General features: G+C 43.4%; 1 protein-coding gene across 2 annotated transcripts in view; it reads left to right on the top strand.

Annotated features, from left to right (window-relative positions):
* The window catches only part of SHISA9 (shisa family member 9), a 277,534-nt gene that overhangs the window by 5,646 nt on the left and 249,415 nt on the right, over positions 1-22,473 (top strand). For both annotated transcript variants that reach the window (XM_082714085.1, XM_082714084.1), the window contains exon 2: positions 7,850-7,977. In XM_082714085.1, coding sequence (XP_082570211.1) covers positions 7,850-7,977 — 128 coding nt within the window. The remainder of the gene's footprint in view (positions 1-7,849; positions 7,978-22,473) is intronic.

The following is a 22,473-nucleotide window of genomic DNA, read 5'->3' as shown; positions in this document are numbered from 1 at the left end:
TAAAACCAACTTAAAACCAATTGCCAACCTTTAAAGCTTGGCGTTATCACACCGACATCCAGATTTCTGATTTCTCTGGAGAAACTGGCAGGTCTGACAACACTGGACCTGAATTTTTCTGATGGAAACCATTGGTGGCCGCTGAGCGGGTACTTCCCTCTTTAGGAACCTTGCATGCAGGTTCGCCTGGGTCTCCACCCCCCCACCCCCGCCCCAGTCCATGGAGAAGCTGTCAGGCCAGCCTTAGCAGTGGGGGCTCAAGTCAGATGGCCTGAGATTCAGTCTACCTTGGCCACTGAGTAGCTGTGTGACCTTGGGAAAGTGACTTCACCTCTCTGAGTTTTTTTTTTTTTTTTAAAGATTTTATTTATTTATTTATTTGACAGACAGAGATCACAAGTAGGCAGAGAGGCAGGCAGAGAGAGAGAGGGGGACACAGGCTTCCCTGCTGAGCAGAGAGCCCGATCGCAGGACCCTGGGACCATGACCCGAGCCGAAAGCAGAGGCTTTAACTCACTGAGCCACCCAGGTGCCCCTTCACCTCTCTGAGTTTTAGATTCTTGTCTGTAAGATGAGATCATGATGATCCCTATGTCATAGGCTTCTGCGAGGTTTTGCTGAGACCAGGCTTAGGAAGCTCTTAGCCCAGGACCTCCTATGGTCACTGCTCAGGGACTCTAACTCCTCCTGCTAGAATTTTCTATCCCATCTCTGCTGAAGAAGTAAATGCTATAGTCTAGAACTCAGCACCTAGCCCTTGCTCTGCTATTTCTTTTTAGCTGTGTGACATGCGTCAGGTGTCCCAAGTCCTCTAGGCTTAGCAGGAGTTCAGAATAAGAAGACCCATGGATGACCACATTAAATGCCTTGCAAAGCGTTGGCCTAGGTGATGTTGCAGAACCCTCGGTAGTGAGCTTGTGTGTCCCTTCTCATGAAATTTCCTTCCCCAGTTGAGGCACAGATGTCTGCCTTCTAAGAGGCACAGATGGCTTTCCCCGGAGGAGTGGAGGAGTCAGACTTCAAACCCAGATAGCACGAGGCCAGAGCACAGGTCCCTGACCACTAGGCTGCACTGCCTTTGAGCGGACACATGCAGGACGCCTGCCGTCTCAGATCACAAAGAAGTGCTTGAAGCTGTGCAAATAGTAACACATGCAAGTGGGGCTTGTTCACGGAGCCACCGTAAGATCAAGCCCTGGAATGTTCTCTGCATCTGCCCCTGGCAGGGCCAGCCCTCTTGGAGAACGCATTGATGAGAAACGACCTTGGGGCCAGGACGCATGTTTGAAGCTCTATACCCTTGAAGCTAGTAGGGAACACATGTCATTATTTTGCCCGCCTTCAAACAGAATCAGAAATCCAAGGGGCACATTACGCAGCCCAGTGTCTTGTGTGTGTTTCAAACACGCTTCAGAAGAGCTGGAGTCCCTTGTGAAGAAATAGCATCAAGTGATAAATGTGCTTCCTTCTCTTGCCTTTTCTCTCTCCCTCCAGCTTCCCCCTCTTTGCCCATCTGTGGTTTTCCTATGGCTTCGACAGGCTCCCCAGGTTAGAGAAGCCCTTGCATGGGTAACCTGTCGACCATGGAAAAGTCTCTTTCAATTCTTTTTTTCCCTACAGGGTACATTTGCTTCTCTTTGGGCACTGAGTCCTGCATTTTATTATATTTATTTATTTATTTATTTTAGAGATAGAGAGCATGCAGGGAGAGGGGCAGAGAGAGAGAGAGAGACTTTTAAGCAGACACCATGCCCAGCATGGAGCCTGATGTGGGGGGCTCGATCTCATGACCCTAAGATCAGAGATCATATAACATCAAGAGTTGGCTACCCAGGTGCCTGAGGCCTTGCATTTTAGAATGATCTTCAGTGGGGTATACCGTAAACCGTCAAATGCACACATTTGGAGCCGAAGTGAAGTCGGAGGAACTTCATCTACACCCGTGCCACCACCCGTCAGAAAGTTACCTCCCAGTCATTATCCTTGCATTCTTGAAAAATAAAAGCTGCTTCTGATACGAGAGGAAATGCTGTGGAATCCTATTCAAGTGTTTAAATGTCAGAACACGGTTCAGACCTTGGGACTCCTGGAAGCTTTGAAGCAAGATGCTGGGACTCTGAGCTCTGCTTGGAAATGCTGGGGGCTTTTATTTACTCACTGTAATTGGAAAGTAAAGGGACGCAGCCTTCTCTTTTGTTCCTCAAATATACCAAGCTCAAGGCTACCTTGGAGCTGTTGTGTTGGCGTGGCGGAAATTCTCCTCTGTCAGACCTCACATGCTGGCTCTTCCTCTTCAGGTCTTAGCTCAAGTGCCACCTTCTCTGAGAAACCGTCCCTGACCACCCAGGCTCAGTTTCCACCGCCCCTGCCCCTCCAACCCATCGCTGGGTATTACTGGCTTCATTTCACATTATAGCCTAAAATTAACTTACTCATTTACTGGTATGCTAGTTTATTATCTGTCTCTTTGCATTACTGTCCACAGGAAGGACTGTGGGGACACCAGAGTCTCTTCTGCTGTTGTATCCTCAGCACCCAGGACGGTAGCTGACACGGACAGAGTTCTGCTTTCTGACCTCCTGGTTTCCATAAGAAAGGATCTCTTTTATTCGTTCACTCTTTCACATATTCATGTAGTAGGTATTTATTGAGTACCTGTGGCATACCCAGCCCTGTTTTGAGAGCTATGGGACAACAGGGAATCGTCTGACTTCAAAAATGGTAATGTTTCGACGTACTTGTTCTGAACGGGGTGAAGAGATCTCAAGGAAGAGATACATTATGTGCACTTGGCCTTAGAAATCTGAAATCTGCAGGACTGACATCCCAGTTTGAAGGATCTCCAGCAGGAAAATCTCCTTTTACACAGGGGAGGGTCAGCCTTCTGCCTTATCCAGGCCTTCAACTGATTAGACAAGGCCCACCCACATGCTGGTGGATGATCTGTAAATGTTCATCTCATCCAAAAGCACATTCTTAGACACACCCAGAATGATTTTCGACCAAATATTTGGGCATCCTTTGGCTCCGTCAAAGTGACACTTAAAGTTGGCCGTCATAGTACTTTTAGGATCTTGCTACTCAGAGTGTGACCTGTGAAACAGCAGCATTTTCATTACCTGGGTGCTTGAGCAGAAAGATCTCAAGCCCTGCCTCAGACTTGCAAGACCGCGGGATCATGACCCAAGCTGCAGGCAGACGCTTAACTGACTGAGCCACCCAGGTGCTCCCCCCCAGCCCCGCCCACCAGTCTACATTTTAATAAGAGCCCTAGGTAACATGAATGCACTTTGCTTGAGAAACACCCAAACTATTGCCACAAATAGATGACAGATCCTGGGGAATTTGTTTGGCTTATAGCACATAGTTGGTTCTTTCCCTTGTCTTACTTATTAATGTTTTTGGATGTGAGTTTTAACGTGTTTTTGAGTATATCCCCTAATACATGCCCGCCCATTTGTTTTACTAGTAAGTTTGTGCTCCTACCTGCCAACAGTTCTTAGGTGCATTATAAAGCATATATGAAAACAGAAATTTCAAATGGATCTGAAGGTGTAATAAATCTGATCTCAAAATTAGTTGTAAAGTGTGATGATGTCAGGCAATCATCAGTTGGTTTCTCAAAGGTTGACCATTAATAAACAATTCATATTTTGAATCCTTCTCATGAGACTTTGGATTGTTCTGGGCTGGCTTTGCTTTGATCTGAATAGACAATCATCATGTTTAACCTTGCAACGAGCCTAGCTGTGCCAGAGCGGGGGGAGAGTCAACTCTGTTGTATTCTTGGGTTTGCTCTGTTAATGTGATCTTCAGGCTGTGGATTTTGGGGGACATTTTTAAGCCACATGCTTGCTTGGTGATGGTTAGCCTACTTGCAAGTAGATAAGTAATTTAGCTGCATAGTCCCTTTCGCGGTGCTCAGAGCTGGATGTAGCAGATGAACCCTAATGATGGTGCCGCTGCCAGTCGCCCTCCTGGGCCTGAGGTTTCCGATTCTCACTGTCTGATGTGGGCAGTTCAAGGGAGGGCTCCAGCATCCTTACACACATGACATTGATTTCTTACTTGAACCCCTAAAGACCACACACAGAAGTTCTCGGATTTCCTTTCCTGATGCTGAATCATTTTATGTGGTCCCTGAAATGAGCGACCCCTACCTTGCAGACTGCTTTTCCAGGTTATGGAGGCCTTTTAGGAACCCTCATTTCCATTGCACACTCTGCGAGGGGCTACCTTGGGAGAAAAGCAACCTTGGCTTCTGGGCTGGATTTTCGAGAATTTCCAGACTCAGGAGAAGCCCAAGGGATCTGTAGAAAGCAGTGCCGACCAAGTTTGTGGTCGATTGTCCCAATGACTGACTTTGCTAACTTCTTGAAAGACTGAATATTTTGAAATTCTTGCGTGGGGAAACTCCTTAGAGAATCTGGGAGAAAGCTATGGCTTCCTGTTCAAGAGAAATGCACAAAATTTACATTCAATTCCAGAGGGGCTCCGAGATCCCTTGAAGCTCATGATAAAGAACCTGTTTAGAAGGGAAAAAGGCAAATTAGGTTTAGAGGGTATGTACCCTTTGCCTCAGACATTCCTTTCCTGTAGCCCTGTTGAGTTTTAGATGTTGCTTACAGCACAGAGCAGGGAAGGAGGCTGAACTCCAATGTCAGGGATATTCAGGTTTATATCGTGGTCCCTGCTCTGATGAGCTGGGTTAACTTGAGCAGCTTTTTGCTCCATCGAATGGATAGGAGAAGCCTCACCTTGAATGCGCCTCCTTTTGCCCCTTCTTTATTGGCCATCTTCCAGCTTCATTGGCTTTCTTTCTGGTACCTCAAATATTCTGTCTCTTTCCTGCCTCAGGGCCTTTGCACTTGCTGTTCCTGCTGCCAGGAAGGTTCTTTCCATCTTTATGGGACCAATTCCTCACCATTCAAGACTCAACTCAAATGTCTCCTCCTCAGGAAAGCTTTTCCTGACTACCTTATCTCTCCTTCTCTCTTTATTTAGAATTTTAAAAAAGTGTACAGTTCAGTGGTTTTTTTTTTTTTTTTTTTTTTTTGGGCATAGTCACAAAGTTGAACAACCAACACCACTCTGGGATCCCAGAACCTATTCATTATCAAAAGTCTGTATACATGAATGCAGCAGCCCCGCTCCTCCCTCTCTCCAGACCCTGCCCCCACCACTCATCTACTTTCTATCTCTATGGATTTGCCTATTCTGAACATTTCATATAATAGAATCATCTGCTCTGTGGCTTTCTGGGTCTGGCTTCTTTGCAGAGGATCAGGTTTCTAGGTTTCATTCACATTGTACCAGGCGTAGTACTTCATTGCTTTTCATGGCTGAATCATGCTCTATCCCATATCTCCTGTTTTGTTTGTCCCTCCATTCATTACTTGGGTTGGTTTCCACTCTTGGCCTGTTGGGAATAATGCTGCTATGTATGGGTGTCTCTTGATCCTGTTACAGTTCTGGTTTTTGTTTTGTTTTGTTTTTTTTTTAAATTTTCGCAGTTCTCGTTGATTTATTTAACATTCATACTCCTATCCTGTCCCCTAGAATATAAGCTCCAGGCTGGCAGTGGTCTTCTCCACCTTGCATATTGCTGTATGCCCAGAGCCTTGAACAGTGCCTGGCACAGAGTGGGCAGGACATGTCAGTTCTGTGAAGGAATGAATGAATGCACAGTTGCTCTTCTCTTGTCTCTTGGAGGACTCAATCTTTCCCTCTAATTCATGTGGGAATCTTGCCATCGTTTCGTCACCCTGTGAGCGACCACTCCGCCATGCTCGGGGCCTCTGCTACCCTAACAGAGTCTCAGACTTGAACGTGCAGTAGAAAACGCAGGTGGCTGGGCCCTGCCGGCCTCTGGAGTTTCCGAGTCAGTGGGTCTGGGTGGATCTGGAAATTTGCATTTCAAAACGTGCCCTGCAAGGATGTGGATCCTGGTTGGTGGACCTATCTGAGAGTCAGGGCTCTAGGGAGGTAAATTTCAGCAGGCAACCTGGGCCTGTCGCATTCAGAGGTGGTTATGCGTGGGCCTCACTCAAAGAGCTCACCTTGCTTCTCTGTCTCCCCTGATGTGGACTTGGAGTGTTCTGGTACATGAAGAGCATCGGGATGGGTTGGAAAACATGGCACTGTGGCTTGTGGGGGTGGACCCCCGAGAGGAGGCCTGGATGAGTACTGTGTACGGAGGCAGGGGTGAAGCTGACCATTGAGGTGCCCCTAACCAGGGAAGTGGATAAGCAGGGCTGATTCTCTGCCACCCGACCCTGAAACCACGGCATGAAGGAAGTTTACATTTCTCGATATAGCTAGCCCCCATGTTGGGCAAAGAGAAAGCAACATGAGGTTTATGGCAAAAACAATGCTCAAGTCATTATTCACACCTGTGCAATTTTATACCTGCAACAGTCTGTACCCTTCAAGGGTAATCACATCTAAATAAAGACACGATGGAGAGCAGGTGAAGAGAAGTCAATGGGTTAGTGAGGTCTGACCTTAGGAGAGATGCCCGTTGACAGCTATCTCTGTTCTGTTCCGTGTGCGAACACTGAGCGGCTTGGCTAAGTTTACATCTAATTGTGAAGGTCACTGTTCTGGTTGAATTGGGTGCCAGCCCCCTCCCTCCCCCACCAGCCCTTGAAAAAAGTCTTTTATAAGGTCCTGATCTTGTGGTCCTGGGAACGGGACATGATTTAGACACAGGATTGTTGTGGATGTCGTGATTTAAGACGAGGGTACCCGGGAGCAGGGTGGGCCGCTAGCCCAGTATGACTGGTGTCCTTGAAAGAGAATGTGGATCACACACCAGGGGAAGATGGAGAATTCTGGCAACCGGCAGAAGCCAGGAGGGATCAAAGGGAGGAGTCCCCTACAGGTTTCCCAAGGGGCGTGGCCCTGCCGACATCTTGATTTTGGATTTCTGGCCCCAGAAGCGCGAGACCATAATTTCTGTGGTTCGAAGCCACCTAGTGTGTGGTATGTTGTTACAGTAGCCCTGGGAGCCCCACATGGCCCCTTAATACCTCTCACCTTGTTTTACTTGTTGGGAAGTAGTAAAATATATCAGCCCTTGGATGAGCATCCAGGAGATTAAACAGGATGATAATTGGGAAGGGCCCAAGACACAGCTGGTGACTCAGGTTATAGGCTTTTCCCTCCATCCCAGCTCCTGATAGAGAGGGGCACTAACGCGGTGGGGGGGGGGGGCTGGGTCACACTGAATCCTCCCTAGCTGCTGGAAACCCATTGCACGCAGTGTACAGAGCTGTGTCTTGGCTCTGGTTCAGTCTTGGACAACTGGCTGTGTGACCTTTAGCAGGTTAATTCACCTCTCTGAGCCTTTCTTTGCTCATCTGCAGAGAAGGAGTCAAAAACCTCAGAAGGTGTTCATATGATACTTAGTTGAATTAAGGCACATAACACGATTAGGATGAGGGTCAGCTTATGGTAAGTACTCCAGGAATATTTGTTGCTAATAGTGGGCCATCATTGTACATGATGTGTGGGATCTAGCATGAGCTATGGCAGGGGGGACTATGTTTATGGGGCACAGACATATTACATAGATTCTTCATTGGATCTTCTTAACTCTTTGAGGTGGTTGATGCTGCTTTCATAAATGTTGTGAGGAGCGTGTGGACTGTTGGGCACAAAATCCTCATGTAACCTCTAATTGCAGCGATCTTTTTTACTTCCTCACGTCTTTTCCTCCCTCCCTCCCCTAACTAGAATGGTAGCTCCGTGGAGTCGGGCCTCGTCTTCCTAAGTCCAGTGCCCCGAGCACAGCAGGTGCCAATCATTGTGTTTGGAATGAACAGATTTAAATTCTTTCTTCTTTCAGGGCCCTTGCAGATGTCATGAGGCCCCAGGGCCACTGCAACCCTGACCACATGGAGAGGGACCTCAACATTGTGGTTCATGTCCAGCATTATGAAAACATGGATACCAGAACCCCCATAAATAATCTTCGTAAGTACAGTCGTGCGGTCCGTTCCCAGTCCCGCTTGGTGACCCATGCAGGGGTCGTGTGTCTAGATTTCGTGGTCTGTGTTTGGGTTCACGCAGAGCTTTTCTGTTTGCTGACTAGCTAGAAGTTTGATTTCATCTGCCCGGGATGAAGCCCTGTTTGGTATTGTCAGATTTCACTTGGTTTGTTTCTCTGTTAAAGAGCGAACCCCTAGGTTAGTTTCTTACGGTTGGTTCTCCTGTTAACGGATGGCTCTCTTGGTTGGTTCATCATGGTTGGGTACCTTGTTAACCGATGGGTGACTTGGTTGGTTCATCCGAGATTGGTAATCTGTTAGCCATTTTAGTGGTCCCTCTTGATGGGGGATATCTGTGAGAGAGGGCCCATTTGCTTATTTGTCTATTTCTTGAGGGGACCTTCACGTTTCATACTATTTTCACTGAACTGATAGTAGTTCAGTAGAATTTGATCTCCTTTTCCTCAAAAGAGAGTTTGGCAGAAATACATCACAAACTACCGTGTGTGTGTATGCACCCTGTTTGTGTGTGGGGCGTTTAGTTGCGGTTAAGTTGTTTTGGGATGGGTATGTTTGATTCAACTGTAGCAAATTCCCTTCCATTTTTCTGCTGGGGGAAAAAATGCTACATTTGCTATTATGTTTCAGTAGGAATTCTTGGGAGTCTCTGTATGCTCCCTCAATTTTTCTTTCCTTTCAAAAGTCTTTATATATGACATACGATGTTATGGAACTCATGTACTGACTAATAGGGGGGGCAAGATTGTTTAGTTTTTGACAATAGTGTACTCCCGTGTTTATTCCTAGCAATTATGTTTTCAACTAACTCCCACATTAAAGTAACCTGGAGGGCTTGGTTTAAAGTAACAAAAGCCAGACAATGTAAAAGACCCATTGAGTTGTGGCTGGAGATTCTTAAACACATCACGCATGTTAGAGTCTCCGTTGCTTTGGCTGAAACTCCACTACCAGAGTTGCATTGGGGTTTTATTTGCTGAATCATCGTTTTGGACTATTTGGCTATGAATTTTTATGCTCGATGGGTAGAGGAATGAATCTCTGGTATTCGATAAAAGTGATGCGAAGTCTCTGATTCTGCCTGGTGATAATTTTTCAAAGCCTCGGGGAAATGTTGCAGTATATTTGAAAAGTCAATGTTTACACAGTTTGCCAATGGGCCACTGAGTAGAATGTCTGAGGTGTCATTGTATTAAATAATTCGACATTATGTATTTATGAACCGGGTCGTAGAATGGCAGGAGAAATAGCCACATTTTGGAGCAAAATGCATCAGCAGTTGGAAGTTTTATGACCGAATCTCACAGCCCTGAAAGTTACAGTTAATTGCACCACCTGTGACATGGCAGTTGAGGAGCCCAAGTCTGGCTTTGATGGAAATGAGGACATTCTCTAAAAGGTGTCCCTGGGAAATCAGTTGAAGCTAGATGTATGTTGGTTCCAGCCATAGCAGGTGAGCACATTCCGTCATGGAGGAGACAAAGTTGAAATGGTGTTGAGTTCCTGGCTGCTCCCGGTGACTGTGAACACGTTTCTCATGTGACGTTTCGATCTTTACGATGATTTTTGAACCAGCACTCAATTGCAATAAAAGACTCATTGAAGTCACCCACGTTTCATCATGGCATCAGGCAAAAGGACAAGGGACATTAACGAATCTTGTTTCAATAAGGGACTTTATTTATTTATTTATTTATTTGACAGAGAGAGATCACAAGTAGGCAGAGAGGCAGGCAGAGAGAGAGAGAGAGAGGAGGAAGCAGGCTCCCTGCCGAGCAGAGAGCCCAATGTGGGACTCGATCCCAGGACCCTGAGATCATGACCTGAGCCGAAGGCGGCGGCTTAACCCACTGAGCCACCCAGGCGCCCCTCAATAAGGGACTTTTGTCTGAAGTTGTGCTGAAAGCAAATTACTGCTCAGAGATGGGTGTCCTAGTCACTGAGTAACTCACAAGTCTCTTGTGACAGACTAACTGGATTTGTTTACGATTCTTGCTTTTAGTCTGTGTCTCTCAGTCATCATTGATATTTACACTCATTAGAAGAAATGTGTCTTGTAATATTCTACTGGGTAGAACTATACCAGAGCATTCATGGGAGACTACAGGAGAGAGTTCCAGGTGTATGCCAGCATTGCACTCTTGCATTAGCAAGATGTTAATTTCATATATTGCTGCTGGGTTGATCCAGTCCTTATTTCTTAGAATTCTTGGGCACATCTGGAAAATAAGAAGCATATAGCTCTTCCACAGATTTATATCAGTCAGTTCACTTTTTGTGAATAATTCAGTTCTTGGTAGTAATGATAGGCTTCCTTGAAATGATTTTGTCTTTTTATTGATTCACAGGAGCTATTTATATATTATAGACACAGAGAAAATTTACATGTTCAGGAGAAGGAATGATTTGGGGAGTTAGTTCACTGAGAGGATAGGCCTCAATGACTGGTGTTTATCAGTTATTAGGGGTTCAAGAAACCATGCAGCTGCCACCGCCCATTTTGATCCACAGAGAACTAGAAGAGAATTAATTCAGTCCAACTGAGAGTTCTTGGTGCCAGAATTAGAATGCATCAATTGAATATAAAAACCTTTTCCGGACATCGTGGGAACGATGAAGACTTACAATGACAAAAAATTTGTGATATACGCAAAAGGTGCCCCTCATGCCATTGTTGGGGCGTGCTTCACTAAACATTCAAGTGACCGTATTTGACCGGGAATTCGATAGTCCAAACTTGAATGTCACTTTTGCCTTTATTCAGTGACCAACTTGACGGTTTTTAGAGAATCGTCTTTTCCATCGATTTCTCTTTCTTCATCCTAATGCTAATGCTAGACCCCTTTCTGGTGTTCCCATTGTGCTTTGGTCCAGTGCTAAGAGAATGAAAAGTCAGTGGATAATCAGAAGGGAGGGGGTAGAGAAGGACTAAGGTAGAGGCACGTGGAAGAGGGCAGAAAGCTTCCATGGGGGGCAATGTTGCCAATTTTCCTTTATCAATTTCCTAGGGTTGATTTTTCCTGTGATAGGCAAGACTTGCCTTTTTATCTGAAGACGGATTTTTCTTCAGCTGATGCCGTTCATGTTCTTTCCAGGCATTCAGTGATATCGCCTAAAAATATTTAGTCTGATAATCAAAAGGGCCTCGACCTCTTTGATGAACAGGATGTAGATTCAGATGAGAGAGTGATTTTTTCGCAAACGCTCTTCAGCTTCTGTATAATTATAGTTTGCTTTTGAAGGCACATTTTGTCCTCAAGAGCTATGAACGTGCTGCTATCTCCCCCACCCCAGCCTCGAAGACTGCCAGTGACATTCCCCATCCTTTCCGGGCGTGTGGGGTAAATATAGGCTCCCTTTCGTCTTAAGAATGGGCGTTGGGAGTAAGGGCCGTGGCTACAAGGAGAGAGTCCGGATCAATGTCTCTCAACTCATTTGTGTCAACAGAACACTTTTTTTTTTTTAAAGGCAGTTTCAGTTTTGGAACAATTTCATATTTACACAGAGGTTGCAAAGATAACACCCAGAGTTCTGTATATTCCTCACCCAATGCGAACATCTTACATTGCTGTGTACACCTGTCAAAACAAAGAAGTCAACATTAGTATGTTATCTTTAGCTGTGCTGTGTGGATAATGTTTGAATTTCGCGGTGTTTCTTCACGTACGTCCCTTTTCGGTTCCAGGAGCCACTCCAGGATACTGCATTGTCTTTAGTCCAGCTGACTCGATAGTAGAACTTTGGTTGGCAGTATTGTTTAACGGTGTGGTGAAGACTGAAAACAACCCTAAAAATAAGTCAGCAGCAATTACAAAGCCTTTATTGCCATAGTATAAAAAGTGTCTCCCAGTGTCTATAAAAACAGCCCCATAAAACTATTCACCTGGTCACTGTTGGAACTGAACCCGTTTGATGTACTGACTGTGCTCTCACATAGACTTGTGGGACAGAGGACCCTCCCATTCCACGTAAACATGCAGCCCTTCTTTGGAATTGGATGGATGCCCCCTCTCCCTCATTTATTTAACAGCATAACGAGCAGGAGAGCTCTCACCCTGAACTGGGGAGAAATGCTAACTTGATATTTCAGGATATAGAATCCACCAGAAAGACCGGGTTCCCCTTCTGGCCTCACCCCATGCCCTCCTGCCCCAGGACCATTCCCAAGTGGGTTTACAAAGAACTAGGTGCAAAGAACTAGGTGCAAGGCAAATTCACCGTTTAGATTCTAAAGATGCCGCACAGCTCCTATCTAGGGCCAAATGAATTTCCATTCATTTGTCTGTATTTACCAAGATACCCGGATGTCACATACTTGACTTTTGGAGGCGCTGGCCCGGATATTCCCAACCATCTTTTCAAAATCAGGGGACTTTCCTATTCAGGGCAGGTGTGTAAGAGTCAAACATATGTAAGATAGCAAAATATTAACAGGAACTTACATAGACAGCATTCTAAACCCCAAATGCATGGAATCTTGAAAACCTTATTAGGTTGGTACTGTTGTTTTGACCTCATAAAGGTGAGGAAACTGAGAATCAGAGAGGTTAAATGGCTTATGCATAGTGTGTCCAGCTACTCAGGGATGGAGCTGGAATTTAAACAGGGCCAGGCAGACCCTGAGTGTCCTGGCTCTCAGGGCCTCCACGCTTTTATGTCTTACCCCCTAAGCCTCATTGGAGAGGCCCCCAAGTCACCTACTGTTCCCCATCTCCCCATTATTTTATTCATAACTTTTGTTCCCTCTGGAATTGTCTTCCTCATTATTTATGCCTATAGCATAAACTCCATGAGAACAAACACTTTGTACTGTCATAGCGGCCCCACATGCTGTGGGAACCGGGCTGGCTCACAGCAGCAGCCCCATATGTTTTTGTCCAAAGAATGACAAAGCCCACGGAAGGGGTATTGCAATTCCTGTTTTATGACAGAGAAAACCGGGTTTTATGGAAAGGGAAGAACTCACCTCACATGATGGCTGAGATTTACTTTAAAAATCACCAGGAAAATATAACATTGTGGGGGATGGCAGATGAAACAGGAGAGGGAAAATATTATTGTAGTTGGGTGACCTGATACAGAGGGGTTCATTCTGTCCTTGTGTGTATTTGAAAATATCTACAATAAAATTTAAAATGAAAGAACTTGTCCGCAGTGCCCTAGTTAAAAGACGGGGGAAGTAGGATTTATACGCAGGTCCCTCTGACTACATAGCCTGAAATTTGTTGGATATCCATGAAGGGTAGGAATCAGAGCCACCTTTGGGATTTCAATTGGTGGAATGAGTAATAAAGCATCACGGTCTTTTGTCTTTAATGCACATCATCACTGTGTCTTTAATTCATATTATTTAGAGAGAGAAAATGAATAGTTTCTCACCAGCCAGTGACTTGGCTTCCCCTGGATCAAATGTCTGACTCTGGTTCTGTCACTGGGATGCAATGGAGATTATCTTGGTCCCTGTCGTGACTATGGTGGGGTGAGTTCTCCAAGAAGGCCAGGCCTGAGAAACGGGGTGGAAATTGCTGTTTGAAGCTTTGTTGGGGGGGGGAGCATGTCTGTTTCATTTACCCTGTATCTCCAGTGAGATGATACAGGGCTCAGTAGATGTTTGTTAAAAGAACAAATACATGCATGGAAAGATGAACCCCAAGCCTAATCCCCTTAAGAAGCCCAGTGGAATCTGTTAGCAGGACCCTTGGGATTTTGAATTTTGAAGGAACCCAGGGCATTCCAACTCCTGTAAGGCTTTAACGCTTTTCAACCCAGCCTTGGCTACCAACACTCTTGTTTCTGAAACGGGACCCTTCTTTTCCACAGTCAGGCAGGCTCAGAGAGCGCCGTCTGAAGATCTGTGACGATTATGGCTTCAGCACATGGGTCAGAAAATAAGAGTTAATAAGAGTTAGGAGTTGGCTCTGTAAGTGGATTAGCTAAACACATTTGTAGCCAAAAACAAGTGTAATGGCTTGAGTCCATTTTGTGTGGCTTTAGACCAAGAGTTCTGGGTTTTTCTTGATATATTCTGTGTCGCACGTGAGTCTCTGACATGGGGATGGTGCCTGCTAAGTCCAGTGTGACTTTGTGATAGTGCAATGAGGGAGTGGGGCATATGGGCATGGTTGGTCTCAGGGGTAACTGAACAGGCTATCTGCTCTGTCACCTATTAGCTATGTAATCTTAGAAAAATTAAATTAATTCTTTGAACCTCTGTGTCCCAGACTATAAAAGGAGCAAAATACAAGATCGTTAGGAAGATGAAATGCATTAACACATATAATGAACTTAGCGTAATGGCTGGTAACATGTAAATGTTGGCCGCTACCATTATTATTTGTGGAATGAGTGAACATTAGTGCTAATGTGGTCTATGAAGAAGGGACAGTGATACACACCAGCACGAATTCCTTGTGAAGTTGATATTTCAAAGTGAAAATGTTTTCACTCTGTGTGTCAGTTGATAACACAATCTGCGTGTGTGTGTGTGTGGATGTGTGTGTTTGTTACTACTAATGGTTTTGATGCAAATGAGAACTGAGGAATCTGTCAATTTCTTCCCAAGGAAATGGCTCCGACAGAGCAGCTGTCCCATTCTTAGACATTTGTTCCTGTCTTATGTTTCTCTGCTATTCCTGTTGAACCACACGAGCTTTTGTTCTGTTGGGAGTATTGATTTTAATATTTTATTTACAGTGGCAGACCGGACCTGTAGGAATTTGTATGGTCTCAAACATGTCTTGTGTTTCCACCCAGAAAATGAGATTGTGTATGCATGAGGGGGTATGTGTGTGTGTGTGTGAGGGTAAGTGTATGTGTGTGTGCAGGCAACAGAGAAACAGAACTCTTAAAAGAAAAACCAACAACAACAAAAAACCAAACCTACCACTTTCTGTAAGCTGCCTCCTGGACTATTTTCAAAAATTGCTACTAATGCTGGCCACAGGGCATTGCCTAATTAGATTCGCATTGTTTTTCTAGAGTGCTTCAAAGCAGCTGTAGGACTATTTGTAAAGAAAGCCTAGGTGCCCATCACAGTGTCCTGTTTAACTTAAAAGATGCCAAGTTCTCTTCCTTCCATACCAAGGAATAGGCTTCTACTATTCAGTTTCTTTGGGGCAGCATTTCTATTTATACATTAGGATTAAATGATGCAACATGCCTACTATGTTTTTGACACTTAGTGTGGATATAAAAGGAGTAAAAAATAAAACAGAAACAGGTATTGCACCCACATGTTATAGATGAGAAGATTGTGGCTCAGAGAGTTTAAGAAACCTGCCTAAGGCCACAGACATATTCAGTAAGGAGTTCAGATCCTATACATGGGTGCAAACATGAACCCACCACCTCTCTGTGGCTTTAGGCTTTGTACTGTATTCCTGACCTTTCCTGTGCCCTCCCCAAAGACCTACACGGGTGATGGCTCCAGTTAAATCTCTCTTGTCCTCCTTTATTGATTTCTGCTAAGAATTACTGTATTAGACTATACTAATCTTTGAAAATGGACCAGTTGAGATAAAGTCACTATTTCCGTTTTGGAGGACTCAGATTTTAGCCAATTTGTCTGATTCGTCGTCATTAAAATTTCCATCAAGTCCGTCAACATTTAACTGATATTTACTAAAATCTTGCCATGAACCAGGCAGTGTACTAGGAATTGGAGTTACAAGGATGGGAACTATCCTTCTGGGGTTCGTGGTACAGTGGAATAAATAGGTAATTGCAAAGAAGCATGATGGCAGTAAGGTCAGGATGTTATGGGAGCAGGCAGGAGACTTCCTCGAAACACCCGGGGCCAAAGGAGAGGGAAGAGATTAGGACATTTCTTTTGAGAAATTGATATTTCATTCTGAACGAGAAATACACCCTAACAACTTTCCAAGAATCATCGTGAAAGAAAGCAGAAAAATTCCATGTGCTGATTTTCCTCACCTTTGGTTGAGGGGAGATCTATCAGGATTAGAATATAGGTCTTTCTGGGTGCCTGCGCAGCTCAGTCGGTTGAATTTCTGACTCTCGCTTTTGGTTGAGGTCGTGATCTCAGGGTCCTGGGATCGAGCCCCAAGACAGGCTCCATGCTCAGTGTGGGGAGTCTGCTTGAAGATTCTTCCTCTCTCCCTCACCGTCTTCCCCTGCTCTTTCTCTCTCTCTCCAACATAAATAAATAAATCTTTTTTAAAAAATAGAATATAGGTCTTTCTTGCAGGTCTGGTTAGTTTTATACAAACTATATAAAGGAAGGAAGGGATTTTGTTCGGCTAGGGTCACACTGCTTTTCGCAGGAAAATAAAAAAATGTCCTATCTGACATGGGAAGACCAAAACTTCAGGATTACCTGGCAGGAGTTGAGTATAGATTCTTTTCAGGGTCTTCTTTTCAGTTCAGTCAGCTTGCTGTTCTTCAGGATTAGTGCTAAATTTTTCTCTTCTTAAAAAAAAAAAAAAAATAACGGGCACCTGGGTGGCTCAGTGGGTTAAGCCTCGGCCAAAGGCTTGGGTCATGATCTCAGGGTCTTGGGATTGAGTCCTGCATCAGGCTCTCTCCTTGTCAGGGAGCCTGCTTTCCCCTCCTTCTCTCTGCCTGCCTCTCTGCCTACTTGTGATCTCTCTGTCAAATAGATAAATAAAATCTTAAAAAAAAAAAAAAAAAACAACAGCAGCTGATATGAAATGAAGCAAAATAGTTTAATACCATAATACATATATTAAAGTAATTTATAATAGGGTTTTAGGAAGCTGCTTGAAAAACCCCAATAAGAATTCTCAATAAAGTTAATTACAAGTTGAAAAGGAAACCCCATCACATTATTCTGAGAATGCAGTTAATGAAACTAAGTGTAATCATAATCTGAATATTTCATTAAATGGAGACTTAAACTCATTAATTTAGGTATTAGACTTGGAGTTGTGTGCTCACATGAAGACTGCCTGCATTGTATTCTACTCATTTAAATCCAGCCTTTTGTTCCCCAAGAGGGACTCCCCTTTGGAGATCTGTCCACGGTGCTGAATGACTCCCCGTTTGAGTTTATGTGGTTCAAACCACATGGCAAGAAAAGTTTATCTCCTACAATTTCGGAGCTTGAGGACACTTCAGGAATTATCTTGCCTTTGGTTCACCCCACTTTTTGTTTCAAAGATGATTAAAAATTGTAAAGAAATTGAAGAATGGGGGATCAACATAGGGTATTAACTTCCAATTTTGCCAAGGAAGGAAATTATGGTGAACATAACCACAAAATACTATCACCATCATTTCATAAGTGGTATGGGAATTTTAACACCAGACATGTAGGGAAGAAATACTCAAAATAAAATACAGTTCCTAAATCTAATGAAGTGTTAGTTTTATGAAAAACTCATCTCCCCGTCCTTAATTTTCTCTCTTTTTCCCTCCAATCAGATGAAAGTGCAAACAAGGATTTGCAGTTTGGGGAATCATTGATAATTCCTTAAATGGTTCGCTCATTGACTGAGTATTTATTGAATAAATGTGGGGATTGGTGCTAGGGACATGGAGATTGGTTTTGTGTGTGTGTTTATGTGTTTGTGTGTGTGTGTGTGTAGGTATGTAGGTTTAAACATATGTGACTTCACAGAGATTATACGAGTGACTTCACAGAGATTCTACAAGGTCCAATCTTTGGATTTTACAAGTAATAAAACTGAGAACCAGGAAAATGTGTGAGCTTTTTTTTCTAAGTTATACAACAGTGAAACTTATCAGATAAACATTGTTTTAAAAATTTTATTGAATATTTAGGATACAACAACTGATCACAAATACATGTTTACCTGGTAGGTCTCTGAAATGGACTTAAAGTTATGAAGGGAAGAAATAGACCTTTTAGCTATTGGTACAGCACTTGGCTAATTTGATGCCTTAGCTGTAATCCAAATGAAACCTTTTAAAATATTCAGATACTCTTGACATTAAAAAAAAAAGAGAGATTTTATTTATTTATTTAGCACAAGTGGATGTGGGGAGGGACAGAGGGAGAGAGAGTAGCCCAAGAAGGCTCCATGCTGAGTCCAGAACCTGACATGGGGCTTGATTGCATGACCTTGAGATCCTGACTTTTGAGACAAAATCAAGAGTCGGATGCCCAACTGACTGAGCCACACAGGCACCCTAGATTTTAAAGAAAATATTGATTTGCTTAGAGCCCATGAATTGGAACTTGTGCAAGGGCAGCATGTGGTATCTGACCTCCTTTACTGAGTAGTGATAAGGAATGGGGAAGTGCCTCATTCTTCAGAAGTATTACTTGAGGGCGCCTGGGTGGCTCAGTGGGTTAAGCCGCTGCCTTCGGCTCAGGTCATGATCTCAGGGTCCTGGGATCGAGGCCCGCATCAGGCTCTCTGCTCAGTAGGGAGCCTGCTTCCTCCTCTCTCTCTGCCTGCTTGTGATCTCTCTCTGTCAAATAAATAAATAAAATCTTTAAAAAAAAAAAAAGAAGCATTACTTGAAAATGTTAGTGCATATATTAAAAGTCAAAGGTCATCAATGAAACAATTCCTTGATGACACCCAACAAAAACATTGCATAAACTTGCTTTTGAAAACTGTTTCTTGTGATCATTTTTGTTCCCTAATTAGCCTAGAAATTCTGACTCTGGCATGTTTCTTAAAACATGTATTTATTGTTATTTTACATACAGGAACATGACATACATATAGTCATAAAAATGTTCATATAATACAGTACTGAGAATCTTGTTTCTACCTTTAATAACTCCTTTATAGATTAAAACATGATCTTAAGTCATATAATATTTGTTCTATGTAAACTAGAATATTTCATTTTATTTCAACATGTATGTACCATGTATGATTTACATACTTAAATTTCAGCTACCTTGTTCATTGTTCTATCTTCAGTGCCTGTGGTAGTATCTGCTGTATACTATGCTCTCAATGTGCTAAATGAGTGAATGAGTTTATAGAATTTTGGCACTAGAAAGAAATTCAGAGATTAGTTAGCTGGTCACCTCAATTTAACTGCAGAACTGAAATAATCATCTACAAATTTTACTTGGCTAAAATTGCCTCAATTTTGGGCAACGACACCTTGATATTTCTTTTGGGGAACCATTTCTCATCTAGGTGTTGGTGCAGCCAATCTCATCCTCTTCCAAGTGTGAGTTTTTGACTCAGTCATAAGCCAACAAATGTGTTCTATTTCCACAGTGTAGTCTAAATTTTGGAATAATATATAGTGTTTAATCCAATTTTGTTTTTTTTTCTTCACAGTTGTTTTGACCACAGTGATGGGTTTGAGACCAGGCAGGTGACCCAGTAAAAACTAGGTCCACAATTTTGTTGTTATGCTTGGGGGAAAATAACTTACTGATAGGGTTGCAAGGAACAGAGGATGTACTCCTGGAGTTTCTGGAAGCCATCTTGTCACCACATGGTGGAAAACTTCCCATTCAATAAAGCTATTATGCAGAAAGAGTGGAGAGAGTGAGTTTAGTTCTGATGGTACTGGTTGAGTTCCTGGATCTAGCCACACTTGACGTGAGATTTTTAGCGACATAAGAGAATCCATTTCTTTCAAACTTAATCAGCTGGAGTTGGATTTCTGTCACTTGTAATGGAAAGAGCGCTGATTTCTGTAAGCAAAAGCTGCCTTTCCTAAATTAGTTTTCTTTTCTTTTTTTTTTTTTTAAGATTTTATTTATTTATTTGACAGAGAAAGAGATCACAAGTAGGCAGAGAGCGAGGGGGAAGCAGGCTCCCTGCTGGGCATAGAGCCGGATGTGGGGCTCGATCCCAGGACTCTGAGGTCATGACCTGAGCTGAAGGCAGAAGCTTAACCCACTGAGCCACCCAGGCGCCCCTCCTAAATTAGCTTTCAATGCATATATCTCATTTAGATCTTAAAAAAATCACCTTGGGGTGGGGCACCTGAGTGGCTCATTGGGTTAAGACTTCTGCCTTGGGCTCAGTTCATGATCTCAGGGTCCTGGGATTAAGCCCCGCCTCTGGCTCTCTGCTCAGTGGTGAGCCTGCTTTTCCCCCCTCTCTTTGTCTCTCTGTCTACTTGTGATCGCTCTCTCTCTCTCTCTGTCAAATAAATAAATAAATAAATAAATAAAATCTTAAAAAAAAATCACCTGGGACTATAGCCTATTAGCCAGGAGTACCCAAATATATGCATAAATGAGCTAATTCTGTCTTGATTTCATCTTACTAGACTGTGAACTCTTTGAGGTCTGGGATTAGGTCCCAGCATTAACACCTAAACATACAGTGGGCAATTGGTAAATGTTTGGCAGGTAAGCTAATGAAGCCCTGCCACTTAACTAGTTATGACTGATCTAAGCTAAGTGACTAGAACCCCAATCTCCAAACTCCAAGTCTAGTACTTTTGCTTCTCCACCTTGCATTTGAGCATTGGGCAGTTTGGGGGTAGAGTGCAAACTAGGTCTTCACCTTAACTTCATTACATCATGAATCCCTTTACCTGCTTGCTGCTACCCGATTGGGCTTTCCATTGCTCATTTCCACCTCAATTAAAAAGAAAAATCAAGCTCCTCAAAGGCCTACAAGAGCCTATATAACCTGCCTTAGCTCTTGTCCTTCTACTCTTTATCTCCCTTGACCTTGACCACAGCAAGTTCTTTTCTCTTCTTTGAACATGCCAGGATCGATGCCACCTTTGGAGCTTGGCTTTTGCTCTTCCATATGCTGGTGACACTTATCCCCAGACCTTTGCAAGTGCAGGCTCCTTCCTACCATTTGGGTCTTGGCTAAACTGTTATCTTTTGGGGGAAACCGTCCCTATAGAAAGCAGCCTACCCTATATAAAGAGTCCCACCACCATTCCTCTCTATTAGGTCCCCGTTTTATTTTAATCATAGCTTACTCCCTAAAGTCATCTCGTTCATATGTTTTCTTTGTGTCTTCTCCACCAACACGTCAGCTTTGTGATCCTGGGGACCTTGTCTGTCTTGCCCCTAACTTGTATCCCCACTGCCTAGCACAGTGCCTGGCACACGGTAAGTGCTCTATAAAAATTAGTCAAGTGAATGCTGTAATACTACAATCCTGGGCATATTTTCAAGTAATTGCCACTGCTCCTTTTTCTTTGTCGATCCATTGAGGTTTGATTTCTTGTGGACTCAAACTTCAGTGCTGTTTTCAGAGTTGAGCAATTGCCAAATTATGTGCTAGAGAAGTTGCATACATTTAAAAGATCATGAACAGATATTCCGGCATTACCTGGAAATTATGAAATGTCACACAAAGACAATGCTTTCAGAAACCAGTCCACCAATTTAATCACAATTGATTTTTTCAATAGCGTTTCCCTCCATTTCTTTCAGCTTCTTTGGCTCTTAGATTGCTTCATTAATGTCCTATCCATGCTGACTCTCAATTTCATCAGCATGAAAGCAAATTAAGGAAGGAATTGGGTATGTTTAATATTTATGCAATGACTATGGTGTGTTGATATGGAAAATAATAAAAAAAAATACCCCCTTAACTCTGGTGGGGGGAAGTCACCTTAATAATCTCCTGCTTTGGATCACAATATTGATTTAAATATATTGCCGAGCACAGCATTCTATCTCTAGAAGCTATGTTCCACATTGAATTATTATATTTGAAGGGAAGCCTTAACAATCCAGAGGGAGGAGGTGATGGGTACAAGGGAAAAAAAAATCACAACAGACACACAGATTAATTTCATATCCTGTAATTGGGCAATCATCCAATGGCAAGCTCTAAGCCCTGGCTTATCCGTGGTTAAGATCAAGTATTTACCGACCCTTTGACTCTGAGTCCCCAAATGCCCCAAATATGCCACCAGATCTTATAATCCTCACCTCTTGGAGCAAAATCAGGTCAAGCTAAGAAAAGCACTTAAGAACAAAAGATTCAGTCTTAGGATTTTCAATCACTAACTCTCTGAGCATCCCCTGCTTCCCAGGATGCTTTTTAGTAAAAGTATGGGGGGAAAATGGGATGGATTGTGTCGTGGATAGAGGGGAGAGAGGGGAGAAGTTGTTCTTTGTTACATTTTCTTGGTGTTTCTTCTTTGTGTCCCACTTTGCTTACTTCAGTGCGGTTTCTGATCATGCCAGTCCATTTTGTTAGGCAATGACTGTATATGAAACCCTCTAGGAGGCTTCCTTGGTGGTAAAAAGAAGAGCACAGAGAGCATTTGTTGGATACCCACTGTGAGGCAGGTTGTTTCCAATGTATTATCTCATTTAATTCTCTTAACGATGAGAAGGTGGGTAGGATTATCCATATCTGACAGAGTAAACTGGTCCAGACTAATCTTCTGCTACATGGATTCAAACACATGGGGGTCTGACTGCAAAGCTTGGGCTCTTTCTTCCACCCAGAGTGGAAGGGTGCCATCCCTCATGACCACTAGTGGCTGCCTGCAGTGGAGTGCTGACAGGGATATTGCAGCTGTATTCCAGCTCAGTGGGTCTGAGTGATGAGAC

Source organism: Mustela nivalis, assembly GCF_964662115.1.
Source record: "Mustela nivalis genome assembly, chromosome: 19".
NCBI classification, from domain to species: Eukaryota; Metazoa; Chordata; class Mammalia; order Carnivora; family Mustelidae; genus Mustela; species Mustela nivalis.
The sequence above is the reverse complement of the archived record's forward strand: the minus strand, read 5'-3'. Positions and strand labels throughout refer to the sequence as shown.